At 41.8% G+C, this 27,145-nt stretch overlaps 2 protein-coding genes across 10 annotated transcripts in view; both read left to right on the top strand.

Moving 5' to 3' along the window:
• The first annotated feature begins 1,955 nt into the window (after window positions 1-1,955).
• Window positions 1,956-19,600, top strand: LOC149802559 (uncharacterized). Its single transcript, XM_089953795.1, has 3 exons — window positions 1,956-2,458; window positions 3,011-4,639; window positions 19,597-19,600. The coding sequence occupies exons 2-3, from the start codon at window positions 3,915-3,917 to the stop codon at window positions 19,598-19,600; spliced, it is 729 nt and encodes a 242-aa protein (XP_089809921.1). The 5' UTR covers window positions 1,956-2,458; window positions 3,011-3,914.
• A 3,810-nt stretch (window positions 19,601-23,410) lies between these two features.
• Window positions 23,411-27,145, top strand: part of LOC149802558 (lipopolysaccharide-induced tumor necrosis factor-alpha factor homolog) — a 98,807-nt gene continuing 95,072 nt past the window's right edge. For 8 of the 9 annotated variants that reach the window (XM_089951817.1, XM_089951813.1, XM_089951814.1 and 5 more), the window contains exon 1: window positions 23,412-23,568. The gene's annotated coding sequence lies outside the window, so the exon portion shown is untranslated. Of the gene's footprint in view, window positions 23,569-27,145 lie in introns of all 9 variants that reach the window. The other variant, XM_089951809.1, reaches the window with a different exon arrangement.

The raw sequence follows: 27,145 nt of genomic DNA, 5'->3' as shown, positions 1-27,145 counted from the left end.
GTGGAGGAGGTACGCACCACCTACCAATACGTTGCGGACTTGCGCAACAAACTGGAGGAAGTTTGTTCCCTCGCACAGGAGAACCTCAAGCGAGCGAAGGCGCGTCAGGCGAAGAATTACAACAAGCGCGCAAAACCACGCCAGTTTGAAGTAGGGGACAAGGTGTTGTTACTGCTGCCCAAAGAACACAACAAGTTGCAAGTTTCCTGGAGGGGTCCATACGTTGTCACCAAGAAGGTCGGAGGTCAAACATATCGATACGGCTACCAACGAAGGAGAAATTGTACCATGCCAATCTCCTTAAGAGATATCGGGAAAGAGAGACCGCCAGCGATTTTGTTATCGCCACGATAGTCACCGAGGACGCCGAAGGCGATACGGAAGGTGCCAACACTGTTCCGAGCTGTCCGTTAACGAGGGCTGAGACACCCTCGGACGTGGAGTGCGACCCCATGTTGACTGCGTACAGCGGGAAGAGATTGATACGTTGCTGGCCGGGTATTCCGATGTGCTTACGGAAATACCCGGGAGAACGTCGCTTGTCGAGTTCGGGTTAAAGCTGGTGGATAACCGGCCAGTCCAGCGGAAACCCTACCCCTTGCCCCACGCAAAACGACAACTCGTAAGGGAGGAGGATAGGGCAAAGCTAGCTTTTGCTACTCCCGACGGGACCTACCAATGGTTGGTCATGCCGTTCGGGGTACAGAACGCGCCCAACGTCTTTACTAGGATGATGCGGAAGTTGTTGGAACCCTTGCGCGATAGGGGTGTCCACAACTTCATGGATGACCTCTTGTTAGCCACAGCGACGTGGGGTGAACACCTCACTCTGTTAGCTGACGTTTTGGAGCGGCTGCGTCAGGCGGGATTGACAGCTCGCCCTTCCAAATGTCAACTAGGGTTCCGGACATTGGACTATTTGGGACATACCCTGAGCCAAGGTACGCTGTCCCCAGAGAAGTCGAAGGTGGAGCAGCTGAGAAACTCCGCACGACCCACCACGAAAACTGAGGTGAGGTCATTTCTGGGATTGGCCGGGTATTACCGGAGGTATGTGACCAATTTCAGCGCGGTTGCGGGACCGTTGTCTGACCTAACCAAGAAACGTGCCCCGACTAAGGTTATTTGGACAGATGCGTGTGAGCATGCTTTCCAAACGCTGAAGGATAGACTCACATCCGACGCAGTTCTCCGTCTACCGGATCTGACAAAAGACTTCGTTCTTCGCACCGACGCATGTGACACGGGACTGGGAGCAGTACTACTACAGGAATACGATGAGACGCTTTTTCTTGTCGCGTACGGCAGTCGGAAGTTGTCAGCTGCCGAGAAGAACTACTCCGTATCGGAGAGAGAATGCCTCAGAATCGTGTTCGGTATATCACGGTTCGAGCGGTACTTATACGGGCGGAAGTTCATCTTGGAGACCGACCACCAACCACTCGCGTAACTCGCGCAGGCGAAATTGTCGAATGGACGATTGATGCGATGGTCGCTGTTCTTACAACAATACCAGATGCAGATCAGATACGTGAAAGGAACTGAGAACGTAGGCGCCGATTTCATGAGCAGGAGCGATGGAATGGTATAGATCGCTCTATATATATATATATATATATATATATATATATATATATATATATATATATATATATATATATATATATATATATATATATATATATATATATATATATATATATATATATGTATATATGTATATGTATATATATATATATATATATATATATATATATATATATATATATATATATATATATATATATATATATATATATATATATATATATATATATATATATATATATTCATGTTCATACTCAGCGTGTAGTGTCGCGATAATTTTGTTATTTATTTCGTATATTAATGCCATTGCATTTGAAGTAATTTTGAGGAATAAAATCCCGATTTTATTCTCAAGCGTGGGGGGGTGTCATGTTTACCCCGACCCAGAGTAGCCCAGTTTGAAACATGTATAATCAAGGTAATTCTGACGGGTCATTGTTTGATGTCGAACATTGCCGAAGGCTAGCACTAATCCGTTACGTAAGATTGTTGTGGCTAGAATAGGAAACCGGACATCGGAGTTGCGAGGCGTCCGATAGCCAATTATCACCTAGGTGTCGAAATGTTCCCAGATCAAAAGAAATTGCCTGAAGAAGTGGGAGTGTCCTAACTTCTTTCCCCTGCAAACAGACAGACAGGTTGAACTGGCCGCTAAGACGATTGGACAGGGGCACAGCGCCACCCAATCAGAATCGAGATGGGGGGGGGGAGACCTTGATTTGGGTAGAATGATATCCCTGCGTTTTCCGGCAAAAGTTAGTTCGCTGAGAGAAATTACCCAGAGAAGAGGTTAGCGTAACTCCGAATAGCCATTCGTTATTGGCGGGAAAATCTTAGAGCGGGAAGGTCTAAGTACAGAAAGCTTCAAAAGGTCAGTAGATATTTGTTCGGTCTTTGTGGAATGCGACTGCATTTTAATTGTAGGTCGTATGTATACTTTATTAGTACTAGAATCGTAGTACGAAGAATTACTTTGTTTTGTTAATATGTTTGCATATTTTGAAGAAATGAGTTGATATTTGTAAAGAATTATATAACTTGCTAGCCGTCGTAAGAGTTAATATTGTAATTTACTATGTGGGTATTTTATAGTAGACTAACACATATGTTCATATGATTATAGATTTTGCCATTGTTGAATATTTGTAATGTACAGACATGCGTCTGATTTTGTCAGATTGTAGTACGATGAGATTAAATATATATGTGTATATACTGACGTGACGCAATGTATTGATGTCTGTATAACAATTCGCTGATACTGTGTTATTACGCCATTGTTTACCCTGCAAGAAGTGTGTGCGAATTTCGATGTGTATGCATGCGTGGCCGAAACAGTGACAGCTATCTGATGGTTAATTGTCGTTATAGTGTGAGGTAAGGTTCGATAAAACATTTGTTAACGCCTTGTGGTTTTTCACAGGAAGCTTTGAGGGACAGACCAGTTAAAGTTTGGTCCCGTTGTCTCGGATAGAGAGACGGAGGAAAGGAGGGAAGAAGAGGGTGGAGTTGAAGTCTGGGAGCGGAATTGGAGGAGGAGATAATAAAAGGAGGAGAAAGGAGAAGCTGAAGTCTGGAGCGAAGCTGGAGGAGATAGTAGAGAGGAAACAGAGACAAAGAAGGAGTTAGAGGAACGGAAAGAAGGAAGAATCAGCGGGAAGAAATAGATGAGTAGATGCAAGGACAGGGGGAAAATCGAACTCACACTGTAAATCACGGGATGAATTAGGCTGTCACTTGGTCGAGGGAAAGACGAGTGATTGGAAGTTATCGTTCTAAATTATCACATTTATTAAATTGTTATTGATTGAATTTCATCTTCGTGTTCTCTATAATTTAACCGTCGGCATTGCTGACTGGGGGCTGAGAGCTGTAAATCTACATCATCACTAATTTAACTTTCTAACCTAACGAGCCAGGGTGGAACTTTCAATTTAATTTAATTAAATTATATTGGGAGAACCCCACCCCAATACGACAGAACGCCACAGTGGGCGCTTCGTCCGGGATTTGAATTAGACATAAATATTATTTTACGATCTAAAAGTTTATTTGTTAGGAAGTATTAGTGAACAGTGTGAGATATTTTCCATCCTATGTATTTTGAATTTTTATGATTTTCTCATCTTGTGTTTGTTATATTTGATATTTGCATGTTTGGTAGATCTTTAATTACTTGCAGTAATTGTGAAGCAAATATCGAGCAAATATCTTACCTGAACGAAATTAGTTGTTGTCGACAGGTAAGTATTTGGCTGGGAACTTGTAATATCTGTCCATTGTTAGTAAGGTCGAGACAAGGTATCACTTCCTATTAGTATAACAATATGGCTACAGAAAGGCAAATGATAAAGGAGTACCGTGCCATGGGTTCGGAAGATCTCGGCTACGAGGGAGATCGCCTGGCAGCATTTATTGAAGAACGAATCAAGGAATGGAAGGCAGAAAAAGCAGCGGACCGAGAACTGGAGCTGGCCAAGATAACAGCGGACAAAGAAACCCAGAAAGAGCTGGAGCTGGCCCGGATAGCCGCCGAAAGAGAAACACAGAAAGAGCTGGAGCTGGCTAAGATAGCAGCGGACCAAGAGTTGGCCAGGATATCAGCGGCCACAAAAGAACGAGAGCTTGCTCACACTCTCGAAATGGAGAAGATCAGGTTAGCCGCTAGGGACATAGATCGGGACGACGCTAGCACAAGCTCTGGAGGGACCGGACGACCTTTCATCGACCACCGAATGGTCCAGATAAGTATGCCGCGGTTCAGCGATAAGGAGGAATCTATCGACGATTTTCTTGTTCAGTTTGAGAAACTCGCTCACGCTCATAAAATTCCTGAACAACATTGGGCGATTAATGTCTCAGCTTTTTTGCAAGGTGCAGCTCGTGAAGTCTACCACGGCTTAGCTGCAGACGATGCTGACGACTACAATGCGCTCAAAAAGGCCCTTCTCTGCCATTATCGGCTGACCGCCGAAACATATCGTAAACTTTTTCGAGACTCGGCGAAAAAGGCAACGGAGACCCACTCTCAATTCCACACCCGTGTACGAGGGTTATTTGAGAAGTGGATGAAGATGGCCGAAGTCGAACGATCGTACGACGGGCTACGCGAGGTTATACTCAAGGAACATGTCCTGAGTACTTACCGTCGCGAGTTGACAGTCTTTCTAGGAGAGAGAGAGCACCGGACGCTCGAAGAGATCGCTAGCATGGCGGAGCGATACGAGCAGGCACACTCGAAAAGTGGAGGTTCCGGGGGTGCGGATCGACCCCGACCCACTGAGTCGCGCCGTGTGGTTGAGGTAGAGCCGGCTGTCCGTAACCGTCAGGGCGACGGGAGGGTCGGAGGGGGATCTACAGGTAAGGATGCCAACCATAGACCTGGACAGGCCTCACCCACGAAAGCGGGACTTGCAGGTCGGCGAGGGCCGCCGACGTGTTACAACTGCAAGCGCCCGGGGCATATTGCCAGGGATTGTCCCAAGGGCAGGCAGACCCAGGTGAATGCCGTCGCTAGGAATGAGCGCGAGCCGGAGGCAAGCTGTAACCCAGCCAACCTCGCGTCTGCTACTGTCAACGGAGAAGGTGCCACCATCTTGTATGACACTGGGTGTAGCGTCCCAGCCCTTGTCGACAAGAAGTACGTTAAGCCCGAGGATTACACAGGGGAGGTAATCGAAGTTCAGTACGCGAACAGCGCTAGTGACTCATTGCCAGTGGCTGTCATTGACCTCGATTCACCGTACGTGAAGGGGAAAATTGAAGCTGCATGCTTCGATGGTTTATCATATGACGTCATACTGGGATGTCGTTATGTGTTGCCACAACCGAACCCCGAAACCTGCACACCGATGCCGGTGAGTGCTGTGGAAACCAGGTCCAAGAGTCGACAGACGAAAGCGAAGCCGATGGAAGTTACATCGACACCGGTGAGTAACGTTCTTCCGGCCGAGCTGAGGAAACTGCAACAGGAAGACGCAACTCTGGCGCAGTTGCACCAACACGCTGCAGCAGGGACGGAGAGAGAAACTTCGAATGGCGGGGTGAAGTTCGCATACAAGAAGGGGATCTTGTATCGCTACGCCAGGAATGGTAACGAACACTTTAAGCAAGTCGTCGTACCAAAAGAGAAGCGAGGGGAAGTGTTGAAACTCGCGCACGAGTCTCATGGGTGGACACATGGGAATTGCCAAGACGCGTGACCGTCTTGTCAAAGGATTCTACTGGCCAGGGGTCCAGGGAGACGTCAAACGGTTCTGTCTCTCCTGTGACAAGTGTCAGAGAATGGCACCGAAAACGGATCATCGACCCGTCCCCTTGGGGAGTACACCCCTTATCGATGAACCGTTTAGACGCGTCGCGATGGACTTGATCGGACCGATAAAACCCGCGTCGTCGCACGGAAATCGGTATATCGTAACGGTCGTAGATTACGCTACACGCTATCCGGAGGCCGTTGCGCTGCGTAATATTGATTCGGAAACCGTCGCGGAAGCGCTGTTTGGGATTTGGTCAAGAGTTGGAGTGCCTGACGAGATCCTGACCGACCAAGGGACACAATTCATGAGTCGCGTGATGGCAGAGGTAAACCGACTGATGTCAATTAAGCACCTCACGACTACACCGTATCACCCTCAATGTAACGGACTGGTCGAACGGTTTAACGGGACCCTAAAGAACACGCTCAAGAAGATGTGCGAAGGCCGCCCCAAGGATTGGGATCGGTATATTCCTTCCATGCTTTTCGGCTACCGGGAAGTACCTTAAGCGAGTTTAGGGTTCTCTCCCTTTGAACTCCTGTACGGGAGGACCGTACGCGGCCCAATCGCCATACTGAGACAACTGTGGACGGACGATCACGCTGTGGAGGAGGTACGCACCACCTACCAATACGTTGCGGACTTGCGCAACAAACTGGAGGAAGTTTGTTCCCTCGCACAGGAGAACCTCAAGCGAGCGAAGGCGCGTCAGGCGAAGAATTACAACAAGCGCGCAAAACCACGCCAGTTTGAAGTAGGGGACAAGGTGTTGTTACTGCTGCCCAAAGAACACAACAAGTTGCAAGTTTCCTGGAGGGGTCCATACGTTGTCACCAAGAAGGTCGGAGGTCAAACATATCGATACGGCTACCAACGAAGGAGAAATTGTACCATGCCAATCTCCTTAAGAGATATCGGGAAAGAGAGACCGCCAGCGATTTTGTTATCGCCACGATAGTCACCGAGGACGCCGAAGGCGATACGGAAGGTGCCAACACTGTTCCGAGCTGTCCGTTAACGAGGGCTGAGACACCCTCGGACGTGGAGTGCGACCCCATGTTGACTGCGTACAGCGGGAAGAGATTGATACGTTGCTGGCCGGGTATTCCGATGTGCTTACGGAAATACCCGGGAGAACGTCGCTTGTCGAGTTCGGGTTAAAGCTGGTGGATAACCGGCCAGTCCAGCGGAAACCCTACCCCTTGCCCCACGCAAAACGACAACTCGTAAGGGAGGAGGATAGGGCAAAGCTAGCTTTTGCTACTCCCGACGGGACCTACCAATGGTTGGTCATGCCGTTCGGGGTACAGAACGCGCCCAACGTCTTTACTAGGATGATGCGGAAGTTGTTGGAACCCTTGCGCGATAGGGGTGTCCACAACTTCATGGATGACCTCTTGTTAGCCACAGCGACGTGGGGTGAACACCTCACTCTGTTAGCTGACGTTTTGGAGCGGCTGCGTCAGGCGGGATTGACAGCTCGCCCTTCCAAATGTCAACTAGGGTTCCGGACATTGGACTATTTGGGACATACCCTGAGCCAAGGTACGCTGTCCCCAGAGAAGTCGAAGGTGGAGCAGCTGAGAAACTCCGCACGACCCACCACGAAAACTGAGGTGAGGTCATTTCTGGGATTGGCCGGGTATTACCGGAGGTATGTGACCAATTTCAGCGCGGTTGCGGGACCGTTGTCTGACCTAACCAAGAAACGTGCCCCGACTAAGGTTATTTGGACAGATGCGTGTGAGCATGCTTTCCAAACGCTGAAGGATAGACTCACATCCGACGCAGTTCTCCGTCTACCGGATCTGACAAAAGACTTCGTTCTTCGCACCGACGCATGTGACACGGGACTGGGAGCAGTACTACTACAGGAATACGATGAGACGCTTTTTCTTGTCGCGTACGGCAGTCGGAAGTTGTCAGCTGCCGAGAAGAACTACTCCGTATCGGAGAGAGAATGCCTCAGAATCGTGTTCGGTATATCACGGTTCGAGCGGTACTTATACGGGCGGAAGTTCATCTTGGAGACCGACCACCAACCACTCGCGTAACTCGCGCAGGCGAAATTGTCGAATGGACGATTGATGCGATGGTCGCTGTTCTTACAACAATACCAGATGCAGATCAGATACGTGAAAGGAACTGAGAACGTAGGCGCCGATTTCATGAGCAGGAGCGATGGAATGGTATAGATCGCTCTATATATATATATATATATATATATATATATATATATATATATATATATATATATATATATATATATATATATATATATATATATATATATATATATATATATATTCATGTTCATACTCAGCGTGTAGTGTCGCGATAATTTTGTTATTTATTTCGTATATTAATGCCATTGCATTTGAAGTAATTTTGAGGAATAAAATCCCGATTTTATTCTCAAGCGTGGGGGGGTGTCATGTTTACCCCGACCCAGAGTAGCCCAGTTTGAAACATGTATAATCAAGGTAATTCTGACGGGTCATTGTTTGATGTCGAACATTGCCGAAGGCTAGCACTAATCCGTTACGTAAGATTGTTGTGGCTAGAATAGGAAACCGGACATCGGAGTTGCGAGGCGTCCGATAGCCAATTATCACCTAGGTGTCGAAATCTTCCCAGATCAAAAGAAATTGCCTGAAGAAGTGGGAGTGTCCTAACTTCTTTCCCCTGCAAACAGACAGACAGGTTGAACTGGCCGCTAAGACGATTGGACAGGGGCACAGCGCCACCCAATCAGAATCGAGATGGGGGGGGGGAGACCTTGATTTGGGTAGAATGATATCCCTGCGTTTTCCGGCAAAAGTTAGTTCGCTGAGAGAAATTACCCAGAGAAGAGGTTAGCGTAACTCCGAATAGCCATTCGTTATTGGCGGGAAAATCTTAGAGCGGAAGGTCTAAGTACAGAAAGCTTCAAAAGGTCAGTAGATATTTGTTCGGTCTTTGTGGAATGCGACTGCATTTTAATTGTAGGTCGTATGTATACTTTATTAGTACTAGAATCGTAGTACGAAGAATTACTTTGTTTTGTTAATATGTTTGCATATTTTGAAGAAATGAGTTGATATTTGTAAAGAATTATATAACTTGCTAGCCGTCGTAAGAGTTAATATTGTAATTTACTATGTGGGTATTTTATAGTAGACTAACACATATGTTCATATGATTATAGATTTTGCCATTGTTGAATATTTGTAATGTACAGACATGCGTCTGATTTTGTCAGATTGTAGTACGATGAGATTAAATATATATGTGTATATACTGACGTGACGCAATGTATTGATGTCTGTATAACAATTCGCTGATACTGTGTTATTACGCCATTGTTTACCCTGCAAGAAGTGTGTGCGAATTTCGATGTGTATGCATGCGTGGCCGAAACAGTGACAGCTATCTGATGGTTAATTGTCGTTATAGTGTGAGGTAAGGTTCGATAAAACATTTGTTAACGCCTTGTGGTTTTTCACAGGAAGCTTTGAGGGACAGACCAGTTAAAGTTTGGTCCCGTTGTCTCGGATAGAGAGACGGAGGAAAGGAGGGAAGAAGAGGGTGGAGTTGAAGTCTGGGAGCGGAATTGGAGGAGGAGATAATAAAAGGAGGAGAAAGGAGAAGCTGAAGTCTGGAGCGAAGCTGGAGGAGATAGTAGAGAGGAAACAGAGACAAAGAAGGAGTTAGAGGAACGGAAAGAAGGAAGAATCAGCGGGAAGAAATAGATGAGTAGATGCAAGGACAGGGGGAAAATCGAACTCACACTGTAAATCACGGGATGAATTAGGCTGTCACTTGGTCGAGGGAAAGACGAGTGATTGGAAGTTATCGTTCTAAATTATCACATTTATTAAATTGTTATTGATTGAATTTCATCTTCGTGTTCTCTATAATTTAACCGTCGGCATTGCTGACTGGGGGCTGAGAGCTGTAAATCTACATCATCACTAATTTAACTTTCTAACCTAACGAGCCAGGGTGGAACTTTCAATTTAATTTAATTAAATTATATTGGGAGAACCCCACCCCAATACGACAGAACGCCACAGTACGGTCAACTCTTGCAACGACTGCAACTCTTTCACCAGAAAGCTTTAGACGTAACAGCTCTACTCACTCTGAAAGATTTTAAGACCTTGATGAAAAGTCCAGCACCATCATCACTACCACCACCACTAGCATCCTCAGGGGTCACCAGAGATGCTACCCCACGAAGACCTGAGGAAGAAGAGATGCGAGAAGTGTTTCAAACACCGTCAGCAGCTCCTATTTCAAGTAAGATTGCAGCATCCTTGTTGACCCCGTCCCCCACACCCCAACGAGAAGAAATGAAAGCTTGGGTTGAAAAGATGATGTCCACTCCTCCTTCGACAGAAGTGAAAAAGAACGAAGGGAAACCAGAAGTAAAAAAAAAGAAAAGAAGACCAAAGCCATTCCATTACCACCTCCACCACTACCTTCGACTTCTACTCCCGTAGCCCATTGGACACGTAAATCCGTTTCTAAACCACCCTTTCGTCCCACGCAAAGTAGCATCACCGAAGAGTGGGTGACTTATTAACATACAAAAAATGGAAAAAGCATTTACTACGATCCCTCCCATCCTACAAGTTACGCAGGAGTTCAAAAATTGTATCGTGCTGCCAAAACTCGACTGAAAAGTCTCCGTTTACCTCAAGTGCAACGATGGTTACAAGAACAAGCTACCTACACTTTACACAAACCCATTCGACGCAAGTTTTCCAGAAGTCGCACCCAAGTGGAAGGCATCGATCATCAATGGCAAGCCGATTTAGCCGATGTCTCTCATTTGGCCAGTTACAATCGTGGCTACAAATATTTGTTTTGTGTCATCGACGTCTTTTCCAAATTTGCCTGGGTCGTACCCTTGACTTCCAAATCGAGCAGCGAGTTAGTGCGAGCCCTGCAACGGGTGTTGAAACAAAGCGGTCGTCACCCTCTTCGATGGCAAACGGACAAAGGCACCGAATTTCTGAACCAAGCTTTCCAGAAAGAATTAAAGAAACGTGACATTCATTTTTTTACCACCGAGAATCCCGAAACCAAAGCCAGCATCGTGGAACGTTTTCAACGCACTTTGAAAGAACGCATGTGGAAATATTTTACGCATCATCACACTCTAAAGTACATCGACATCTTACCACACCTGGTGCAAGCGTACAACCAATCTTACCATCGAAGCATCGGACGTGCCCCACAAGAAGTGACTCCCGACAACGAAGTGTTGGTGTTTGAGCGCCTGTTTGGTACGTCCCCGACGAGGGCTGTCCCCAAGAAAAGTGGAATGTTGGCCGTAGGAGATTGGGTGCGCATTGGCAAAACCAAACGCACTTTCGACAAAGGTTACTTACCTAACTGGACGACCGAATTGTTTCGTGTCACTGGACGAGTGCATGACCGTCATCCTGCCGTCTATAAATTGGAAGACATGAACGGAGAAGTGCTCAAAGGAACGTTTTATTTGCCCGAGTTACAGCGTGTCACCAAAAATGAAGACGACGTGTACGACATCGAAAGCATTCTCGAACGCAGAACCCGTAAAGTGGGCAAACGACGTGTCAAAGAAGTCAAAGTACGTTGGAAAGGATATCCACCCAGTTTTGATTCTTGGATCGACGCTTCGCAAGTCATCGACTATAAAAAGAAGTGACCATCATGCCCTTTCACACAGACGCAGCTACGTCGACCACTCCTTCACCCAGTTCTTCTTCTCTGCAAGATTTACAAAAACAACCCTTGTGGGTGTGGTGTGGAGAACGTGTGCCTTAAACGCAAATCGTCTTTTTCTGCCAAATCTTCGTTTTGTATTGTGTCATCGGGGCAGCCATTGCCAATTTGAGTTTGCAACAAGGAGACAAACAATTGTGGACCATTTTATTGAGCAGTTGCATCGGTTACCTGCTTCCCAATCCCTCCCTGAAATTCTCCTCGATCGGGAACCACGGGAACCTTGTGTCCAGTGCCAGTGTCAGTCACCATTCCAATAACAACCACAATCAGAACCCCATTTTGGACGGAGACACGCCTCTGACGTCCAGTAACCCCTCGGACAGCCACAGAACTCTGGAATTATGAGTCACCAAAACCAATTTTACTTGACCTTACCCAGTGACAGTTCCATGGAGGTGTTTCCCCACAACACGTTGTGCTGTTACACGGCCAAATTACCTCAGGCCATCCCATTAGATCACGAAGCCCATTGGGAAGTGGCTTTGGTAGAAATGATTTATCCAACACAAATCAAAAACATCACTGAAACTCAAAACACTTTTGACGTCGAAATTCTGGACCAAACGGTGCAGCAAACCATGACGACCACTCATCAACATAAATCACTTCTTGCGAAGACCGCACTACCCCGCAGCAGCAGCAGCGACACTTCTCCTCCTTTTTACGTTTATCACTTTAAAATTAACTCAAGCCATTAATTTAGTGGTCAACATCTGGTGGAGGTAATCGCTGACAAATTCTATGCAGCATTTGACAAAGTTCTGACCACACTAAAAAAACGTGTCACCTTTGAGTACCACAAACTGTCTCATCGTCTACTCATTAAATTTGAAAGTGAGGAAAAAATTATACGTATTAAATTTTGCCCTGGATTGTATGACATTTTGGGTGGAGACCTCAATATGGTCACGGATCAGCTGACCAAAAAGATTCACATTGCATACATTGACAACAACGGGCATTTTGCGAGATATTTTCGTTTCCCGGTAGAACTGTACCAGGTACTGAATTTGATCTTCGTGTACTCCGATGTGGTGGAGTACAACGTGGTGGGACACACCTCTGTGCCGTTACTGCGTGTCATTCCTTTCAAAGTGAACAGTACCACGGTCAATGACGAGGAAGGTGGAAACACTTATCACGTCCATCGCGAATTTGTACATCTTCACTATTTACCCGTCAGAAAGCCTTATTTGGACACGGTCAACATTGCTATAAAAGGAGATTTGGGATAAAATATTCCATTCACCAAAGGAAAAGTCACGGTGAAACTCCATTTTCGAAAACGGTTCTCTCACGACTCGTAAGTCATGTATCCAGTGTACCGAGGGGTTGCTCGACAGCGACGACACGGTTTAGGAGATATTTAAAATCGGCCTTTCGTTCGGTGGCCCCGGTGTTGAAACCGATGGTGACACGCGGATTGCACGCCTTGAAAGATGCGGCATTGACGCAAGGCAAAGAATTTCTCCAAAATGTCATCATCAACAAACAAAACCCTAAAGAAGCCTTCTTGAGGGCAAGCAAAAATGTCTTGTTGCAAACGGGTAAAGAGATTTTAGGCCGACGAGAAACACCTATAAATACCCTGCACGCTACCGAGTCAAGCATTCAGCAAGGACAAGGCAGAAAGAGACGACGAAGAAAACACCCTTTCACTAGACTTCACACGTCTAAAGCTAGAAAGACAAAGAAAAGAAGAACCGTTCGAGACTTAGACGTTTTCGATTATTAAAGTATTGAGACACAGAAACAAAATGATGCACCGAGAGTCTTGCGCCCGTTCCAAGTCGGAACTGGATCTGTTTGCCATGCCCCCCACCATGATGACCATGCAAGAATCCCAATGGGTGGAATTTCATCCCGTCTCCTCTTTGACGGATTCCGCTCCCATTGATTTTGAAATCAAAGGACAGCCCGAAGATTGCATCGATCTGAATAGCAGTTACTTGTACTTGAAAGTCAAAGTAACCGAGGTGGACGGTGACCCACTCATTGATACGTCCAGAGTAGCTCCCGTCAACAATTTCATGTATTCCTTGTTCAGTGGAGTGGACTTGTATTTGAATAACAAACTGGTCAGCAGCAGCATGGATACTTACCCTTACCGAGCGTACCTGGAAAATCTCTTGACGTACGGAAAAGAAGCCAAAAACACTCATCTGGATGCTTGCATGGTATGGAAGCCTGTCGCATTAGGTGCAAAGTTCGACAGCACTACAATTGCTGGGGATGATCAAAATTTATCGGGATTTATAGAACGAAGAAAGAAAATTGCACAAAGTCGTAGATTAGAACTGATGGATCGTTTGCATTTGGACATGTGGTTGCAAGAAAAGTATTTGCTGAACGGAGTGGATGTCCGCCTGAGACTGAATCTCAGTAGTGTCGCTTTCCATCTGTTGTCTAATGCTAACGATTACAAAACTGTCATCCAAGAAGCCCGACTTTACGTGCGACGTGTGGAAGTGTTACCTAAAGTGGGTAACGACATCAGTCAGACGTTGAGCAGAACGACCGCCAAGTATCCGATACGAACAGTGGAAGTGAAAACGTTCACCATTGCTAGGGGACAGCAATCTATGATCGAAGATCATCTGTTCCAAGGACAGCTACCCAAACGTTTGATCCTTGGTATCGTCGAGAATACAGCCTTCAACGGAGCTGTTGATAAAAATCCTTTCAACTTTCTACACTTTGGCGTGTCCAAGATTGAAGTCAGTCGCGATGGCAAGACCTTGTGTACCCGACCTTTCGAGCCTAAATTTGATAACGGGAATTATTTGAGATCGTACTTGTCCCTGTACGAAGCCACGGGACAGTTAGGAACCAACACCAGTCACGGTATTTCGTACGACGATTATGCAGGAGGCTACGGTTTGTGGGCTTTTGCTTTCACTCCAGACCAAGGCAGCGACGAAGGACATTTCCACCCTATAAAATCAAGCCAGATTCGTGTGGAAATTCAGTTTGTAAACCGAGACCCTGATGTAACGGTGAACGTCATCCTGTATGCAGAATTTGATAATACCATAGAAATCAACAGTTTGAGAGAAGTCATTCTAGACTATTAGAAGCCATGGAAGACTGTTATCCCTCTTTACCTAGTGGAGAAACTTTAGACATGGAATGTGAAGAGACTGTGGAAGAAGAAGTTATCATGATGAAATCGAGATGGCCAGAACAAGAAGCCCATTTAGTCTCCTGTTTTGCCAAACACTTGGTGGAAAAAATGACGGAATTGATCAAGAAAGATTGCTATGGATGTCAAAACGATCATCCCAGTCAAATTCAACACGATAAATGCCTGATGTTGAGTCAAGAAGAAAAATTGGACGAGTATCTGGACGAAGCTTGGAGTCTCATCTCGGACGAAGTCGTGTTGCACCAGTGGTATAAAGACTTGCATGAACATTCTTGTCCACCATTAACCACGCAAAAGATCCATCGTATCGAAGCTCTCCTGAATCAGAGTGGGGAGACGAAACGAAGAAACGGTTATTTGTCAGACATTTTCATGCAAAAAGTCAGGATCGAATTGATGACTTATTATTACTTGTGAAGAAGAAAAAACCACACAAAACATGGATACCAGGGAACTTTATTAACTTTTGAACCACAGTTCGTACACGGCTTCTTGGAATCCTGTCGTCTGTGCTAAAGATGAACTCCCTCATCACAAACCTCAAGACCATCTAGCTTATGTGATCAACACGGACGACAGTCATCTCCCAGGAACCCACTGGGTAGCCGTCTACTTTCCTCAAGAAGGATGTGTGGAATATTTCGATTCGTACGGATTGCCCCCTTTGGAAGACGATATCATTGACTTTATGAGAAGAAATGCTCAGACCACCCGATTCAATAATGTGAAATTACAAGGCACAGATTCCTTGGTGTGTGGACAATATTGTGTGTATTTTCTGCATCATCGCAGCCTGGGCTATTCCTTAGAACATTTAGTGACTCATTTTGATCCTCGTTCTTCTTCTAGAAACGATGTGAAAGTAGATCGATGGTTTTGTGACCATTATGCTTATCTTTTGTCTCAAGCTAGGAAACGTAGTGTCCATCAATGGCCTAATGACTTCCAACAGTGGAAATCACAATTTCACTCACAACGTTGTCAGCCCTGTTTAAAGTAGAGTGTTAGTTGAAAAAATGTTTGGCAATTGAAAAAAAAATATTATATTGTTGAATTATTGTTAAAAAATGTTATAGTTGTTTGTTAGTGTTAAGTGATTTTGAATAAAAAAATGTTGTGTTTTGAAACAAAATGCCTTTGTCTTTTGTTTGGCTATAAGAATTTTGATTCATGCTGTTTGACTTCTTACTATCCCTCTCATGACACTCATTGAACGTTGCGGCTCGAAAACCGTGGATGGATGTTTTCCTTCACGTCCGCGCTTTGACTTTAAGAACCGGGGTAGTTTCCAGTCTAACCATCCATTGTTGACTCATCCTCCTACGAAGATGTGCTCCAAACTAGCTAAGCTAAACGAAGCCTACGTGAATTTGCATAGGGTCAGACACAGTCTGATACCGAAGCCAGAAGAGATAGAGAATGTGAGAATGCTAAAAGTCACTGAAGACCTGATAGAAGAGCTCTTCAGAGAAGAAGTGAACAGGGAGAAAGAAGAATGGACAGAGAAGTACAGACTTCAGAGACAGCAGCAACAGCAACAACAGCAGCAGCAACCTGAACCTGACAGAGGCTTTGTCGATTGTCATATAGACACCAAAGAATTCTTCTTCTCTTTCCGAAGAAGTAGACCTATCGCCAGAAAGTCTATCCTCAGAGGACATCGCATTCTTAGAAACTAAATGATTGCCATAGCAAACAAAAAACAGCCCTTTTCAGGGCTACCCAATACTCTAGAAAAGAAATAACAATCCATTTGCCAATGTGTGTATGTAGAGTAGTGTGAATATAAACACTGACTCTTTTGTGGTGTGAGTGTATGTGTTTGTGTATATGATTGTGTGTTTGTAAGCACTCACGTACGTTTCTGTGGATAGTAGATTATGATCATGTTTTTTTTTTGCTGTTTGACGTGTGGGGAGAGTAGATTTGGGGTTTGTTTATTGCTGCTCAGCGCATGTGGATAGTATATTATTTTTAATGAAAATTTTTAAAATAGTAATGGGTAGTAAAAAAAGTGAGTGAGTGTTTCTTTTAGGTCCGCGCGTTTGTTTGGTTATGATCTAGGTAAGATCAATTTTGTTTTAGGGGATGTTTTCCATCACGTCCGCGCTTTTAGTATAAATTGAAACTCGTTCGGCAGTCTAGCTACCCTTGTTTATTGATCAAGAGAATGAACACCAGAGTAGCAAAACTGCTTGAACTTCATGTACACCTGGAATATGCCAGGGGTATAGTGAATGAGCTGGCTGCAGAGGCCCCAGTAGAAGAGGGAAGAATGAAAGTGGAGGAGAGAAGAAACAAAGAAGAGGAGGAGAGAAAAAACAAAGAAGAGGAAGAAAAGGAGAGAGGAAATTTCAGAATCCCAGAGACAGAAGATTGGGATTCTGAAGCCACTTATCCCGCCTCTGCTCTCTCCCTAAAAAGAGTGAAAGGAGACTGGGGAAGAAGATGTGTGTGTGGTGCCAGGCATGGAAGGTGCCATTATTAACCAGGTGTCATGGAGTTCAAAAAACAAACAGCCCTTTTCAGGGCTACCCAAATCTTTAGAAAAGTAATAACAATCGATTTGCCAATGTGTGTAGGTAGAGTAGTGTGAATATAAACACTGACTCTTTTTTTCCTAGTGTGAATGTATGAGTTTATGTATATAATTGTGTGTTAATAAGCGCTAGCATAGGTTAGTCTGGATAGTAGATTATTGGGATTTGATTTTAATGATTTGGGTGTGTGGATGGTAGATTTTGGGTTAGTTTATTGTTGGTTAGCGTATGTGAAAAGTAGATAATATGAAATGAGAAAGGTAGGGGATGTTTTCCTTCACGTCCGAGCGTTTTAAGTAATGATCTAGGTAATATAAATTTTGTGTCTTAGGTGGGGGGATGTTTTCCTTCACGTCCGCACTTTAACTATAAGAACCCACAACGTTCGTCATTCACACCATTCTGCAAAGAATAAAAAAGAAGATGGCTTCGAACCAGCTTGATAAAATGAAAACCTTGCAAGACGTGCTGGACAATTTGGGTATGATGGAGCAAATGTTAGTGAGGTTAAACGAGGATCACTATTCTTATAGTCCCCATCGAGTGAAGATGAAGATCAACAATTTAAGAAAAGTAAAGGAAATGATCAGTGCTCTGATGAAAGAAATAAAGGAGGAGAAGGAGGATGAAGAGGAAAGGATAAGGATGAGAGTATGGAACGAAAAAATTGAAAAGGAAGAAGAAAATGAGAAGAGGAAGAAAGAAGAGGAGGAGAAGAAGAAAGAAGAGAAAAAGAAGGAAGAAAAGAAAGAAAAGAATAGAAAGAGTGTAGGACAGAAAATAAGAATCTGGTGGAGAAATAGAAAAAATTAAAAGAAGAAACCCAAAGGCCCTTTTCAGGGCCACTCATAGGTCTCGAAAAGATCATGACTTTCAATTGCCTAGCCCATTTTTTAAAAAAAATTTAAAACAAAAATCCCATGTTAAATTCCCCTTGTCCCTAAAGTAGTTTTTTTTTTCTCCCATGTTAAATTCCCCTTGTCCCTAGACAAGCCCAAACTCTATTCCCCATGTTCATTTCCCCTTGTCCCTAGAGTGGCCCAGCAATTTTCCCCATGTTAAATTTACATAGTCCCCAGAGTGGCCCGGGGGGGGGGGGAGGTCTGTAATGCTAATTCCCATTGTCCCTAGGTTAGCCCCTTTCACTACTTATCATTAACGCCATCGGTAAATAAACGCTGACAAATATCAACTGCTTGATTGATGATTTTGTGGGATTGTTGCCGGTTCGTCTTCCACCAGTCAAAATTTCCAGTTTATCAACATCAACGAGGATATTATTCGCACAATGTTTATCCTGAATCACCAGCGAGGTTTGTTTTTTACGACGTCGATCGCGAATGGCAAGGCCACTTCCGGTTGCTTCTTGAGATGGTTCGTCGTGCGGATCTGGAGTGCTGCCGGCGTGACCTTGACTCAGCTTTTATCTTTTCCTTCGTTGTTTAAAACTTTACACTTGATTTTCTTTTTTTTCTGCTTTTTGAAATCGGCTCTCCATTTCTTGCTGTGCCTCTTCTCTTTTCTGTTTTACTTGTTCAATATGCAGTGATAACAACGTAACTAGAGGGCGCTTCAGTCGTGCCGGGTGTCACCATCTTACTATTTTTGTACCGAGAGGGTACCCCTCTTTACGGGGCTCCCATTCTTTTAATTTTGATAGTATAATTTCATGAACAGCGGGGAAAAAATTACGTGATAACCTGTGCAAAGGAAACCATTTGGCTTTTCTTTTAAACTGTACGTTATTGGTAAGAATTTGATATGACTCAATGAATATTTTCATGGTTAAAATCCACAAAACGTGTGGATCATGAAGGGTTTCACATGGAAGAGGTTTTATTTATGTATCTAAATACAGAATGTGCCAAGAATATTGTGGTTCTTATCTTCGTTTCGTGGGAATAGGGTTGTATTATAACATACCCTCCGTCTCATCTTTAACCGGAAATGTGTCAGTTCTCTCCCTTGAGCACCTGGTAGAAATATCAACCACAGAGTCTGACGTTTTATCAATAAAGTACAACGAAATCTGTGACAAGACGAAATCACCCTATCAGTATAATAAATATACATATACATATATGTATAGTACATACGGGTGATTGATTGTAAGGTACTTTACTGACAAAAAGCCAGACTTCTTCGGTAGCAACTATATACTCAATGAATATAAATATCGTTGTTAACCAGCAGTTTGCTTTTATTATTACTGCTACAAAATAGTATAAAACCTGTCTGATACCTTTGGATATGAAATGAATGTAGTAGTAAAAAAGATTAATACAAATTTATATTTGTATCTTCACAGATGAGATGTGATTGTTTTCTGGTTGAAGAATAAGACGCCCCACCCCCCAACACACACACAGTAATAATTTAAAATAAACTTTTGAAGTTTTTAAGGTTACTCATCAGAGTTCGAGCTGTTCTAGCATCCATACCCGCTGCATAAACATCTTCATTTTTCTGTGATTTTATTGTAATTTTACAGTGTTTAAAAAAAAATATGTTAATATTATTTTGACAAAAAATGCCAGCACAATCCAACTATGCACTAAAGCAACTGCAAAATAAATAAATAAATCAATATAAATAAAAATTATATACACTACTGTATTTAACTTTTCACAGGAAATATTAGAGAAAAATAAATATTTTATGTAAACTTTCAGTCATAAAAACAATATTTTTAGATGAATTATTCTAAACAAATTCTAATACAGGTAGACATTTAAAAGGAATAAATGCATTAATTTACTTGTTACATTGTCCTTATAGATTTCTTTTGAAAGATAAGTAGGCCGATGTTACCAATCCCTTTTTTTCACTTTCACATGGATAAAACATGAATAAAAACAAGCTTTTACACATAATAAGGCTTTTGGACTGGACATACACTCATAATTGTATATCCTGAGTAATTAAAGCTGTACATTCTGGATTGGCCGAGGCACATTTCCCCAACATTTCCTTTTATATACCACATACATTTGTAAATTATGCCTCAAGAACAGTCCGGTTATATTCTCTAGTGACTGCTTCATTAATTAACCCCCAAAAACTTTCCATTACTGGATTTGTTTTCAATATATACACTGTAGAAAAAATGCTCACTTTTTGGAGAATTCTTTTGTTTTTTGCAGGCAAGAAAATAAGTCGTTTGCGCATTTGATGTGAGCAAAAACCATGAAAAGGAGTATACTTTATTTGCTAATTTGTTATTTCTGATGCTTTGACCTTCTCAAATGTACCATATTTATTAACCTGAGATGAAATTTTTAATCTGGCCTGTTATCCCTACAGTATGCACATCTACTATCCTGTTAAAATCTTAAACATTTTCATCATCAGTTTTGACCTGCTTAGCACCGGAAAAAAAGCGAAATATGTATTTACACCACTGACCATGATTTACGTTTTGAGATATTTAGATTTCACATATTTTTCCTTTTCCTGCCATCCAAACGTGACAATATCAGGTATTTGGTTTTTTATCCACGATAGCGGCAATACCTTCCTCAGTAAATGTATCCATTCGGTAGGTTTCGATGGTAGTAGTTGAACCTCTGGTGGTGGCTGAACTGGTGATAGTGGCAGTTGAACGCGGACAGCAATATCGGCAGGTGATGTCTCAAGCGTTTTCTGTGTCGCCTCAGTTCCTGAAACAATTTTTTCGGGGGGGTGGGGAAGGGTTTGGTCAGTTGGTTTAAATAACTGTTCTGTACGCTCTGGAAATTCCAAATCAGCTTCCTGGCGCTGTTGTAGTTGCTGTCTGACAGAATCACGGACTGTAATATATTTATTGATTGCATCATGTTGCTGCGCAGTTTTTCAAGAGTTCCCATACTTTGCAAGATTTCTCCTTTCAACCTATTGTTATAGCTGATTATGAAATGGAACGTCTGCTAAAGGAAACCTATTGGATTCGCCGTCTTAATACGGTATATCCGAAAGGTCTAAATTCCAAAACACTGTACGACAGTGCTGTCTAACCCGCGGCCCGCGGGCTGATTTTAAATGGCCCGCCAGAGCTCGAGCAGTTATATAGTCGTTGGTTTTCAGTTTTCTGCTGCGGCCCTGGACTTCAAGAAAAACATTTTTCAGTGGCCCATGGTGTCAAAAAGGTTGGACAGCACTGCTGTACAACATTCATTAATCAGTTTTTCAAAATTATGTCCCTGTTTACAATTAGTTATGAATATTTTTATATTATTTTAATTTACAGAATAACTTAACTAGTGAAAGTATAAATCAATATCATAAAAATAAGTTTACTAATTCTTTGAAAATGAACAGGCATTGATTGATTGATTGATTACTTGGATTTAGGTCGCGTGGGCCCAAAAGGGCATGTGCGACGGGTTTATTCCGCACAGGGGGATGCTAAATATTCCTGGGGAAAAAATTAGTGCCACATCCCACAGGCGTTTATGTGCTTAAAGAACACTGCTAATTTAGCCGTCAGGTAGTAGGACATTTTAAAATTAATTCTTAATACAATATGATTAATTATTTATAAAACACTTGATTATAAGTATTATGCACACCATAATCTTTCATTATATAAATTGAGCTGTGATTAAATATTGAACATTCGTCAATAGTATATCAAGATATAATATATTATTTTTTATATTATTTTTTTATTTTTTTTGGTTTTTAAAATTTTTTAAATGTGCATTATACATAATAAAAATATGAATAAAACTGTTTATCTATTCATAAATTTTTGAGATAGTTATTAGTAGAGATAAATGTATCTTTAAGATCCAGTTTTATGTATTTTTATGTATTAAAATATCATTAATCTGTGTTGTGTATGCACATGTCCATGTCAATTATTCGTTAAAGAATAAGACAATTAGGTTAAAAATTTAAGCTATGACGTCATCTTGTTATGTCATTGATCACTTATATTTTTGTGACGTAAGCAGTGATATTGAATTCAATTTGAATTTAGTCTCATGAAGCAATAAAGCGAAACCGGTCACACATTCTACGTGTTGGTGTTTATTATTATAATATATATATATATATATATATATATATATATATATATATATATATATATATCGCTCGTTTACTGAGAATTTACTTTATCTTCGGAAATTTAAATTTGTTTTACTCAGGCATTAATAATTTAGTATAATGATCAGAAGGCAAACTTAGAGTTATATACAATGATTTAAAATTTATCATTAAGCCCAAAAGAATCAATTAGAAAATTCTTTCAATAGTTCTCATGGACGCATACATTGTTATTAATTGTCCCTGCTCTTACTCTCCTTTGTCGGTTACAAATGACATATGTTCCACTCCTAATTGTTTGTCGTCAGGTATTGTACAATTTACGTTTGATTTCTATCTCAGTTTATTTCAGTTTATTTCAATGGCGTTCTATCTATTTATATCAGCAAATGAAGCTGCATTTATAATGCTTCTATGGAAACATTTGAAACGACCACCACCTTGGGTATGAAACGATCAGCACCTCGGGTACGAAACGACTAACACGTTGGGTACGAAACAACCAGCACCTTGGGTACAAAACTACCTATTTCCACTGGGTACGAAACGATTTGGGTACGGAATGACCATGAGCTGTTTTCGGCGTTTTCATAACCCTTTCTTGGACAACTTTTTCATTTGTTAATGATGCTAGCCCGTAACTATATTTGAAACAAAATTTAGGTCGCCTACATCTAAATCTTTTGCGCTTTTAATGCTATTTCCGTTTTCATGTACAGATAAGTATAGCTACGATGTCGTAGCCTCGACTTGATTTCTTGTCCACGAGGTACGAGTAAGGGTACTAATATTAGTACTAAGATAAGTAGGTCAGGCACACCCATATTACTCAAATAAATAATTAGGAACAAAAATTAACTGATTCGAAACACAAATGCATGTATGACAAAATGATAATAAACTGTTATGAGAGTATATGCTAGGTAATGAGAATGTATAAATAGTGCAGAACTGATGATTATGAAATTAATGCTATATATAACCAAACGTTGCCATGAACTTGCACCATTCTATCTATTTTGAAATAATGTGACACATGCGTCGTCCAGTTATTGTAAAATAGTCACGCTTCCTGTTCTTGCACACGTCTTCACCAAGGAGTGACGTTCTTTTGCACGCGGCACTATTGTGTCACTTTTCAGGAAGTGAAACCAGGCGGAGTATCTCTATACGAACTCTCGGGTTTAAGCCAACGTTTGCAACCTTCTGTTTTAGAAGCTCTTTTGATTGCCTATTTCAGTAAAAATTTCTGGTAAGTAAAATACGAATCTCGTTTGCCGATCAAGGAGATATTTTATTGATACATCTTGATTGGTTTGTGGTCTAAGCAGTCGGATCCTGGTTTTGGGTTGGGTCTTGTCGATTGGTGAAAATTGCAGATTTATGTGTCTCTTTCGCTTGTGTATGGCATGCGACAGATATTAAGAGAGTGTTTCTTTTAAAAGTCCGTAAAGTTGATATTTAAGATCTGAAGTAGTCGTCTGTGAACTATTACTGCGCAGCTCGAAATGGCGTGTTCATTAGACCAATCAAGTTTTTGAAGTTGCTCTTAGTCCTACAACCTAAGACACATAACCCGATATTTTTGTTATGGCGGGTGATGGGTCTTACTGCCTAACTAACGATGCTGTGTAGCGTGTTTTGATGTCGACTAACAGTATAACGAAAGTCAAATTTTCAGGGATATCACACAACTGTTAACCTACACCGCTCCGGTGGCCTAGTGGTCAGAGCGTCCGGCTCGGATGCGGGAGGTCGTGGGTTCGATCCCCGGCCGAGTCATATCAAAGACTTACAAAAATGATACTGACAGCTGCCTCACTTGTCGCTCAGCATTAAGAGGTTATTGTTAGGACTGGTGGGCCTGGTGTCAGGATAATGTAACTGGGTGGGACATCATGCTATATGTCTGCAGCATGATGTCCCAGTGCAAGACATCACTATAAACTCTCACACTGCAGACATCATAGCAATATGACTGAAAAATTGTTAAAGCTACGTTAAAATCCAAATCACACACACACAACTGGCAACCAATACCAACGCTTTTCTACAGAGTAAAGTTATCATGTTTCTGCCAAACCTTATTTACCCTGATGTCTTTTCTCTAATAAATTCAAATTCTTACAACAGAAATGGACATGTTTTCAAATTTCTTTGGCCTACATTTCTGTTGGCTGGAAAGCGATGAAAGCCAATAAAGCCAAATTAGGGTTAAGTTGAAATATTCTTCTTTTAGGAAGCGAATACAAATATATTATGCCTACTAGAACTGTAAGCAATGTTTCGTTTCATTCAAGAAACATATCCATCACATTAACCTACTTAAACATACTTTGGCATATCTCGACTACTGTCACATTGCTAAAAATTCAAATGCTTGTCAACAGAACATGAAAATGTGTACATTTGCTAGTGTCATATTTTCATTCCACTAGGATAAAGACAGCACAGTAAGTATATTAATTACACATAAATTAGTGGAAGAGTGTCGATGTAGGCAGCGAAGTATGTGAGATCTTCCAGAAACTTTGCTCATTCCGATGTCAACTGACATTGGAACAGGCTATACAAAGCCGTTATTTGGATAGTACGACATAGCACTAAAACAAAAACACGTGCTATGTCTTACATTGTAGGACTAAAGTTGCTCTATGCCCCCTTTTTCCAGCTGACATGGCTGGTAGTAGTCCTACGCATGACCTACATATGTTACTGCAGTATATCACATATGTCAAATAACATACCACACATTGTTCATTGACCTGAATATTGAGAAATGAATTGTGTTTGGAAGTAATCCAGTTCTTGAATATATTATCAGATTGAAAATTGGATCCAACAAAATTGGAAATCAGAGAAAGAAATATCAGCTGATTGCTGAGATGTAGGGGGTGAAACAATTTATCAGTATATCGATACTTTTGCTGAAACATTATATCTATCAGTACAAAAGACTGGAGAATTGATACAAGATGATACTTAACTGTATGTATGTTATTTTTAATCTTCAGCCATCATGAATAATTATTATTAGTTTCCTTGTTATTCTGTATAATTATAATCCATCTGAAACAGCATTTGCAGTCATAGGCATGCATGTTTATTAGTAGAAATGAAAAAGATTATTTGAGAATAACCACTTGCCGTCTACAAGGTAACACAAAGTGACATGGTTTGTATTCTGCCCCCACCCCATTTCATGCTAATTATCTTAACCCAGAAGTGTGTTCAGCATATTTAATGACATACTAAATTTACTCATCATTTCATCACTTCATTCATGTGAAGTTTCTACTACCAATTGTATCTTGATGCCTTTGGTCGATTTGAAGGCTATGCTACTGGTGTGTTGCAGATTGAAATATGTTACATCAAATTCTTATTTGTGGTTATTGCTTATTCTGCTCCAGGTTAAAACAATAACTGCCAATCAGAAATCAGTGTGGCTTATTGTCTGCATGTTAAACAGGAAGTATTGGCAGAACAACAGAGTGACTTAATGGGAAAGTCATTAGATATGTGTCATTGCACAAATAGTGTAAAATTTGTACGAATTCTTGTGGTTGGAGAGCAGTAAAACAAGAAAACTACAATATTTATTTAACCGTTCTTGTTGAGCATCTGTTTCTCAGGTAGCAACTGTTCCACATCTGGATTCTTCAAGCACGACATGAATGATTTTGCAACTAAATTTGATTAGAATAACATGCCCAGGAATAAAAATTATGGTGTAGTTTGAACAATTCATAAGGAAAGTTTTACAAATGTGTGTTTAAAATACAGGCTTCCTAGAACATCCAAAATGTCTGATTTGTTGTTGTTGTGGGGTTTAATGCCATTTTTCAGCACATGGTAGGCAATGCATGGCGGCCAGTATTAATGGTGGAGGAAGAACCCAGGAAAACCCCGGGAAGAACCACCGACCCACGAGAAGCTACTGGCAAGCTTTCTCACATACTCACATTGGCCGAAACCTGGACTCGAACCCATGCAGATAGAGGTGAGATGGCAGTGATCCGTAACGGAGAGTGCTTTAGACCACTTGGCCACTCAGGGCCCCTCAAAATGTCTGATTCCTGGCTCAGTTCATTACAATCTTGTTCAGCAAATACTTGCTGATGATAGTGATGATGACAATAATTTTTAAAGTTATGTAGTATACTGGATTATTGGAGCTGGGAAAGTGTTAATGGAGACACCAGTGAGTGATTTTGAGCCCGAAATGGTGTTAAATATGAGTCAGATGTACTTGCTGGTTAGAAACAAAATAGCATGATTCTTTTGGTGGTAATTCAAAATTAAATGTACATAGGGCAGAATTGCAAGTTTAATTGAAATGCAGACAGTTTAAAAGTATAATGCAATTTCCAATTTTTTTTATTATTTGCCCAGCGGAGCTACAAAACCATATACAAGTATCCATGTCAGGGTTAAGATAAATTTAATAAAATAAGGGTTAATAAAAATGCAATTAAGAAGTAAAGATATTTAGTTTAATATCTCTGTTGGCACAAGCATTGATGGACTAAATACCCTTATACAGCATTATGGAACAGATCAGAAATTTGGCATAATAGTCATTGTGTGTGATTTGGATTTTTAACGTAGCTTTAAAAAAAATTCAGTCATAGCGCTATAATGACTACAGTATGACAGAAATCTGGCATAATAGTAACTACTAATTTAAAAAAGGAAGTTTATGTTAGTGAAAAATCCTATTTTGGGGCAGATTTATCCAAAAGATCATATGTGATGTTTTGAAAATGTTGATAAGTCACAATCCAACATAGTCAAGCCTACAAAGATAGCTGTGTGTGTGCCCCTTC

Source organism: Sinohyriopsis cumingii, chromosome 3 (assembly GCF_028554795.1).
Source record: "Sinohyriopsis cumingii isolate HCF-2022 chromosome 3, ASM2855479v2, whole genome shotgun sequence".
Lineage (NCBI taxonomy): Eukaryota > Metazoa > Mollusca > Bivalvia > Unionida > Unionidae > Sinohyriopsis > Sinohyriopsis cumingii.
The sequence above is the reverse complement of the archived record's forward strand: the minus strand, read 5'-3'. Positions and strand labels throughout refer to the sequence as shown.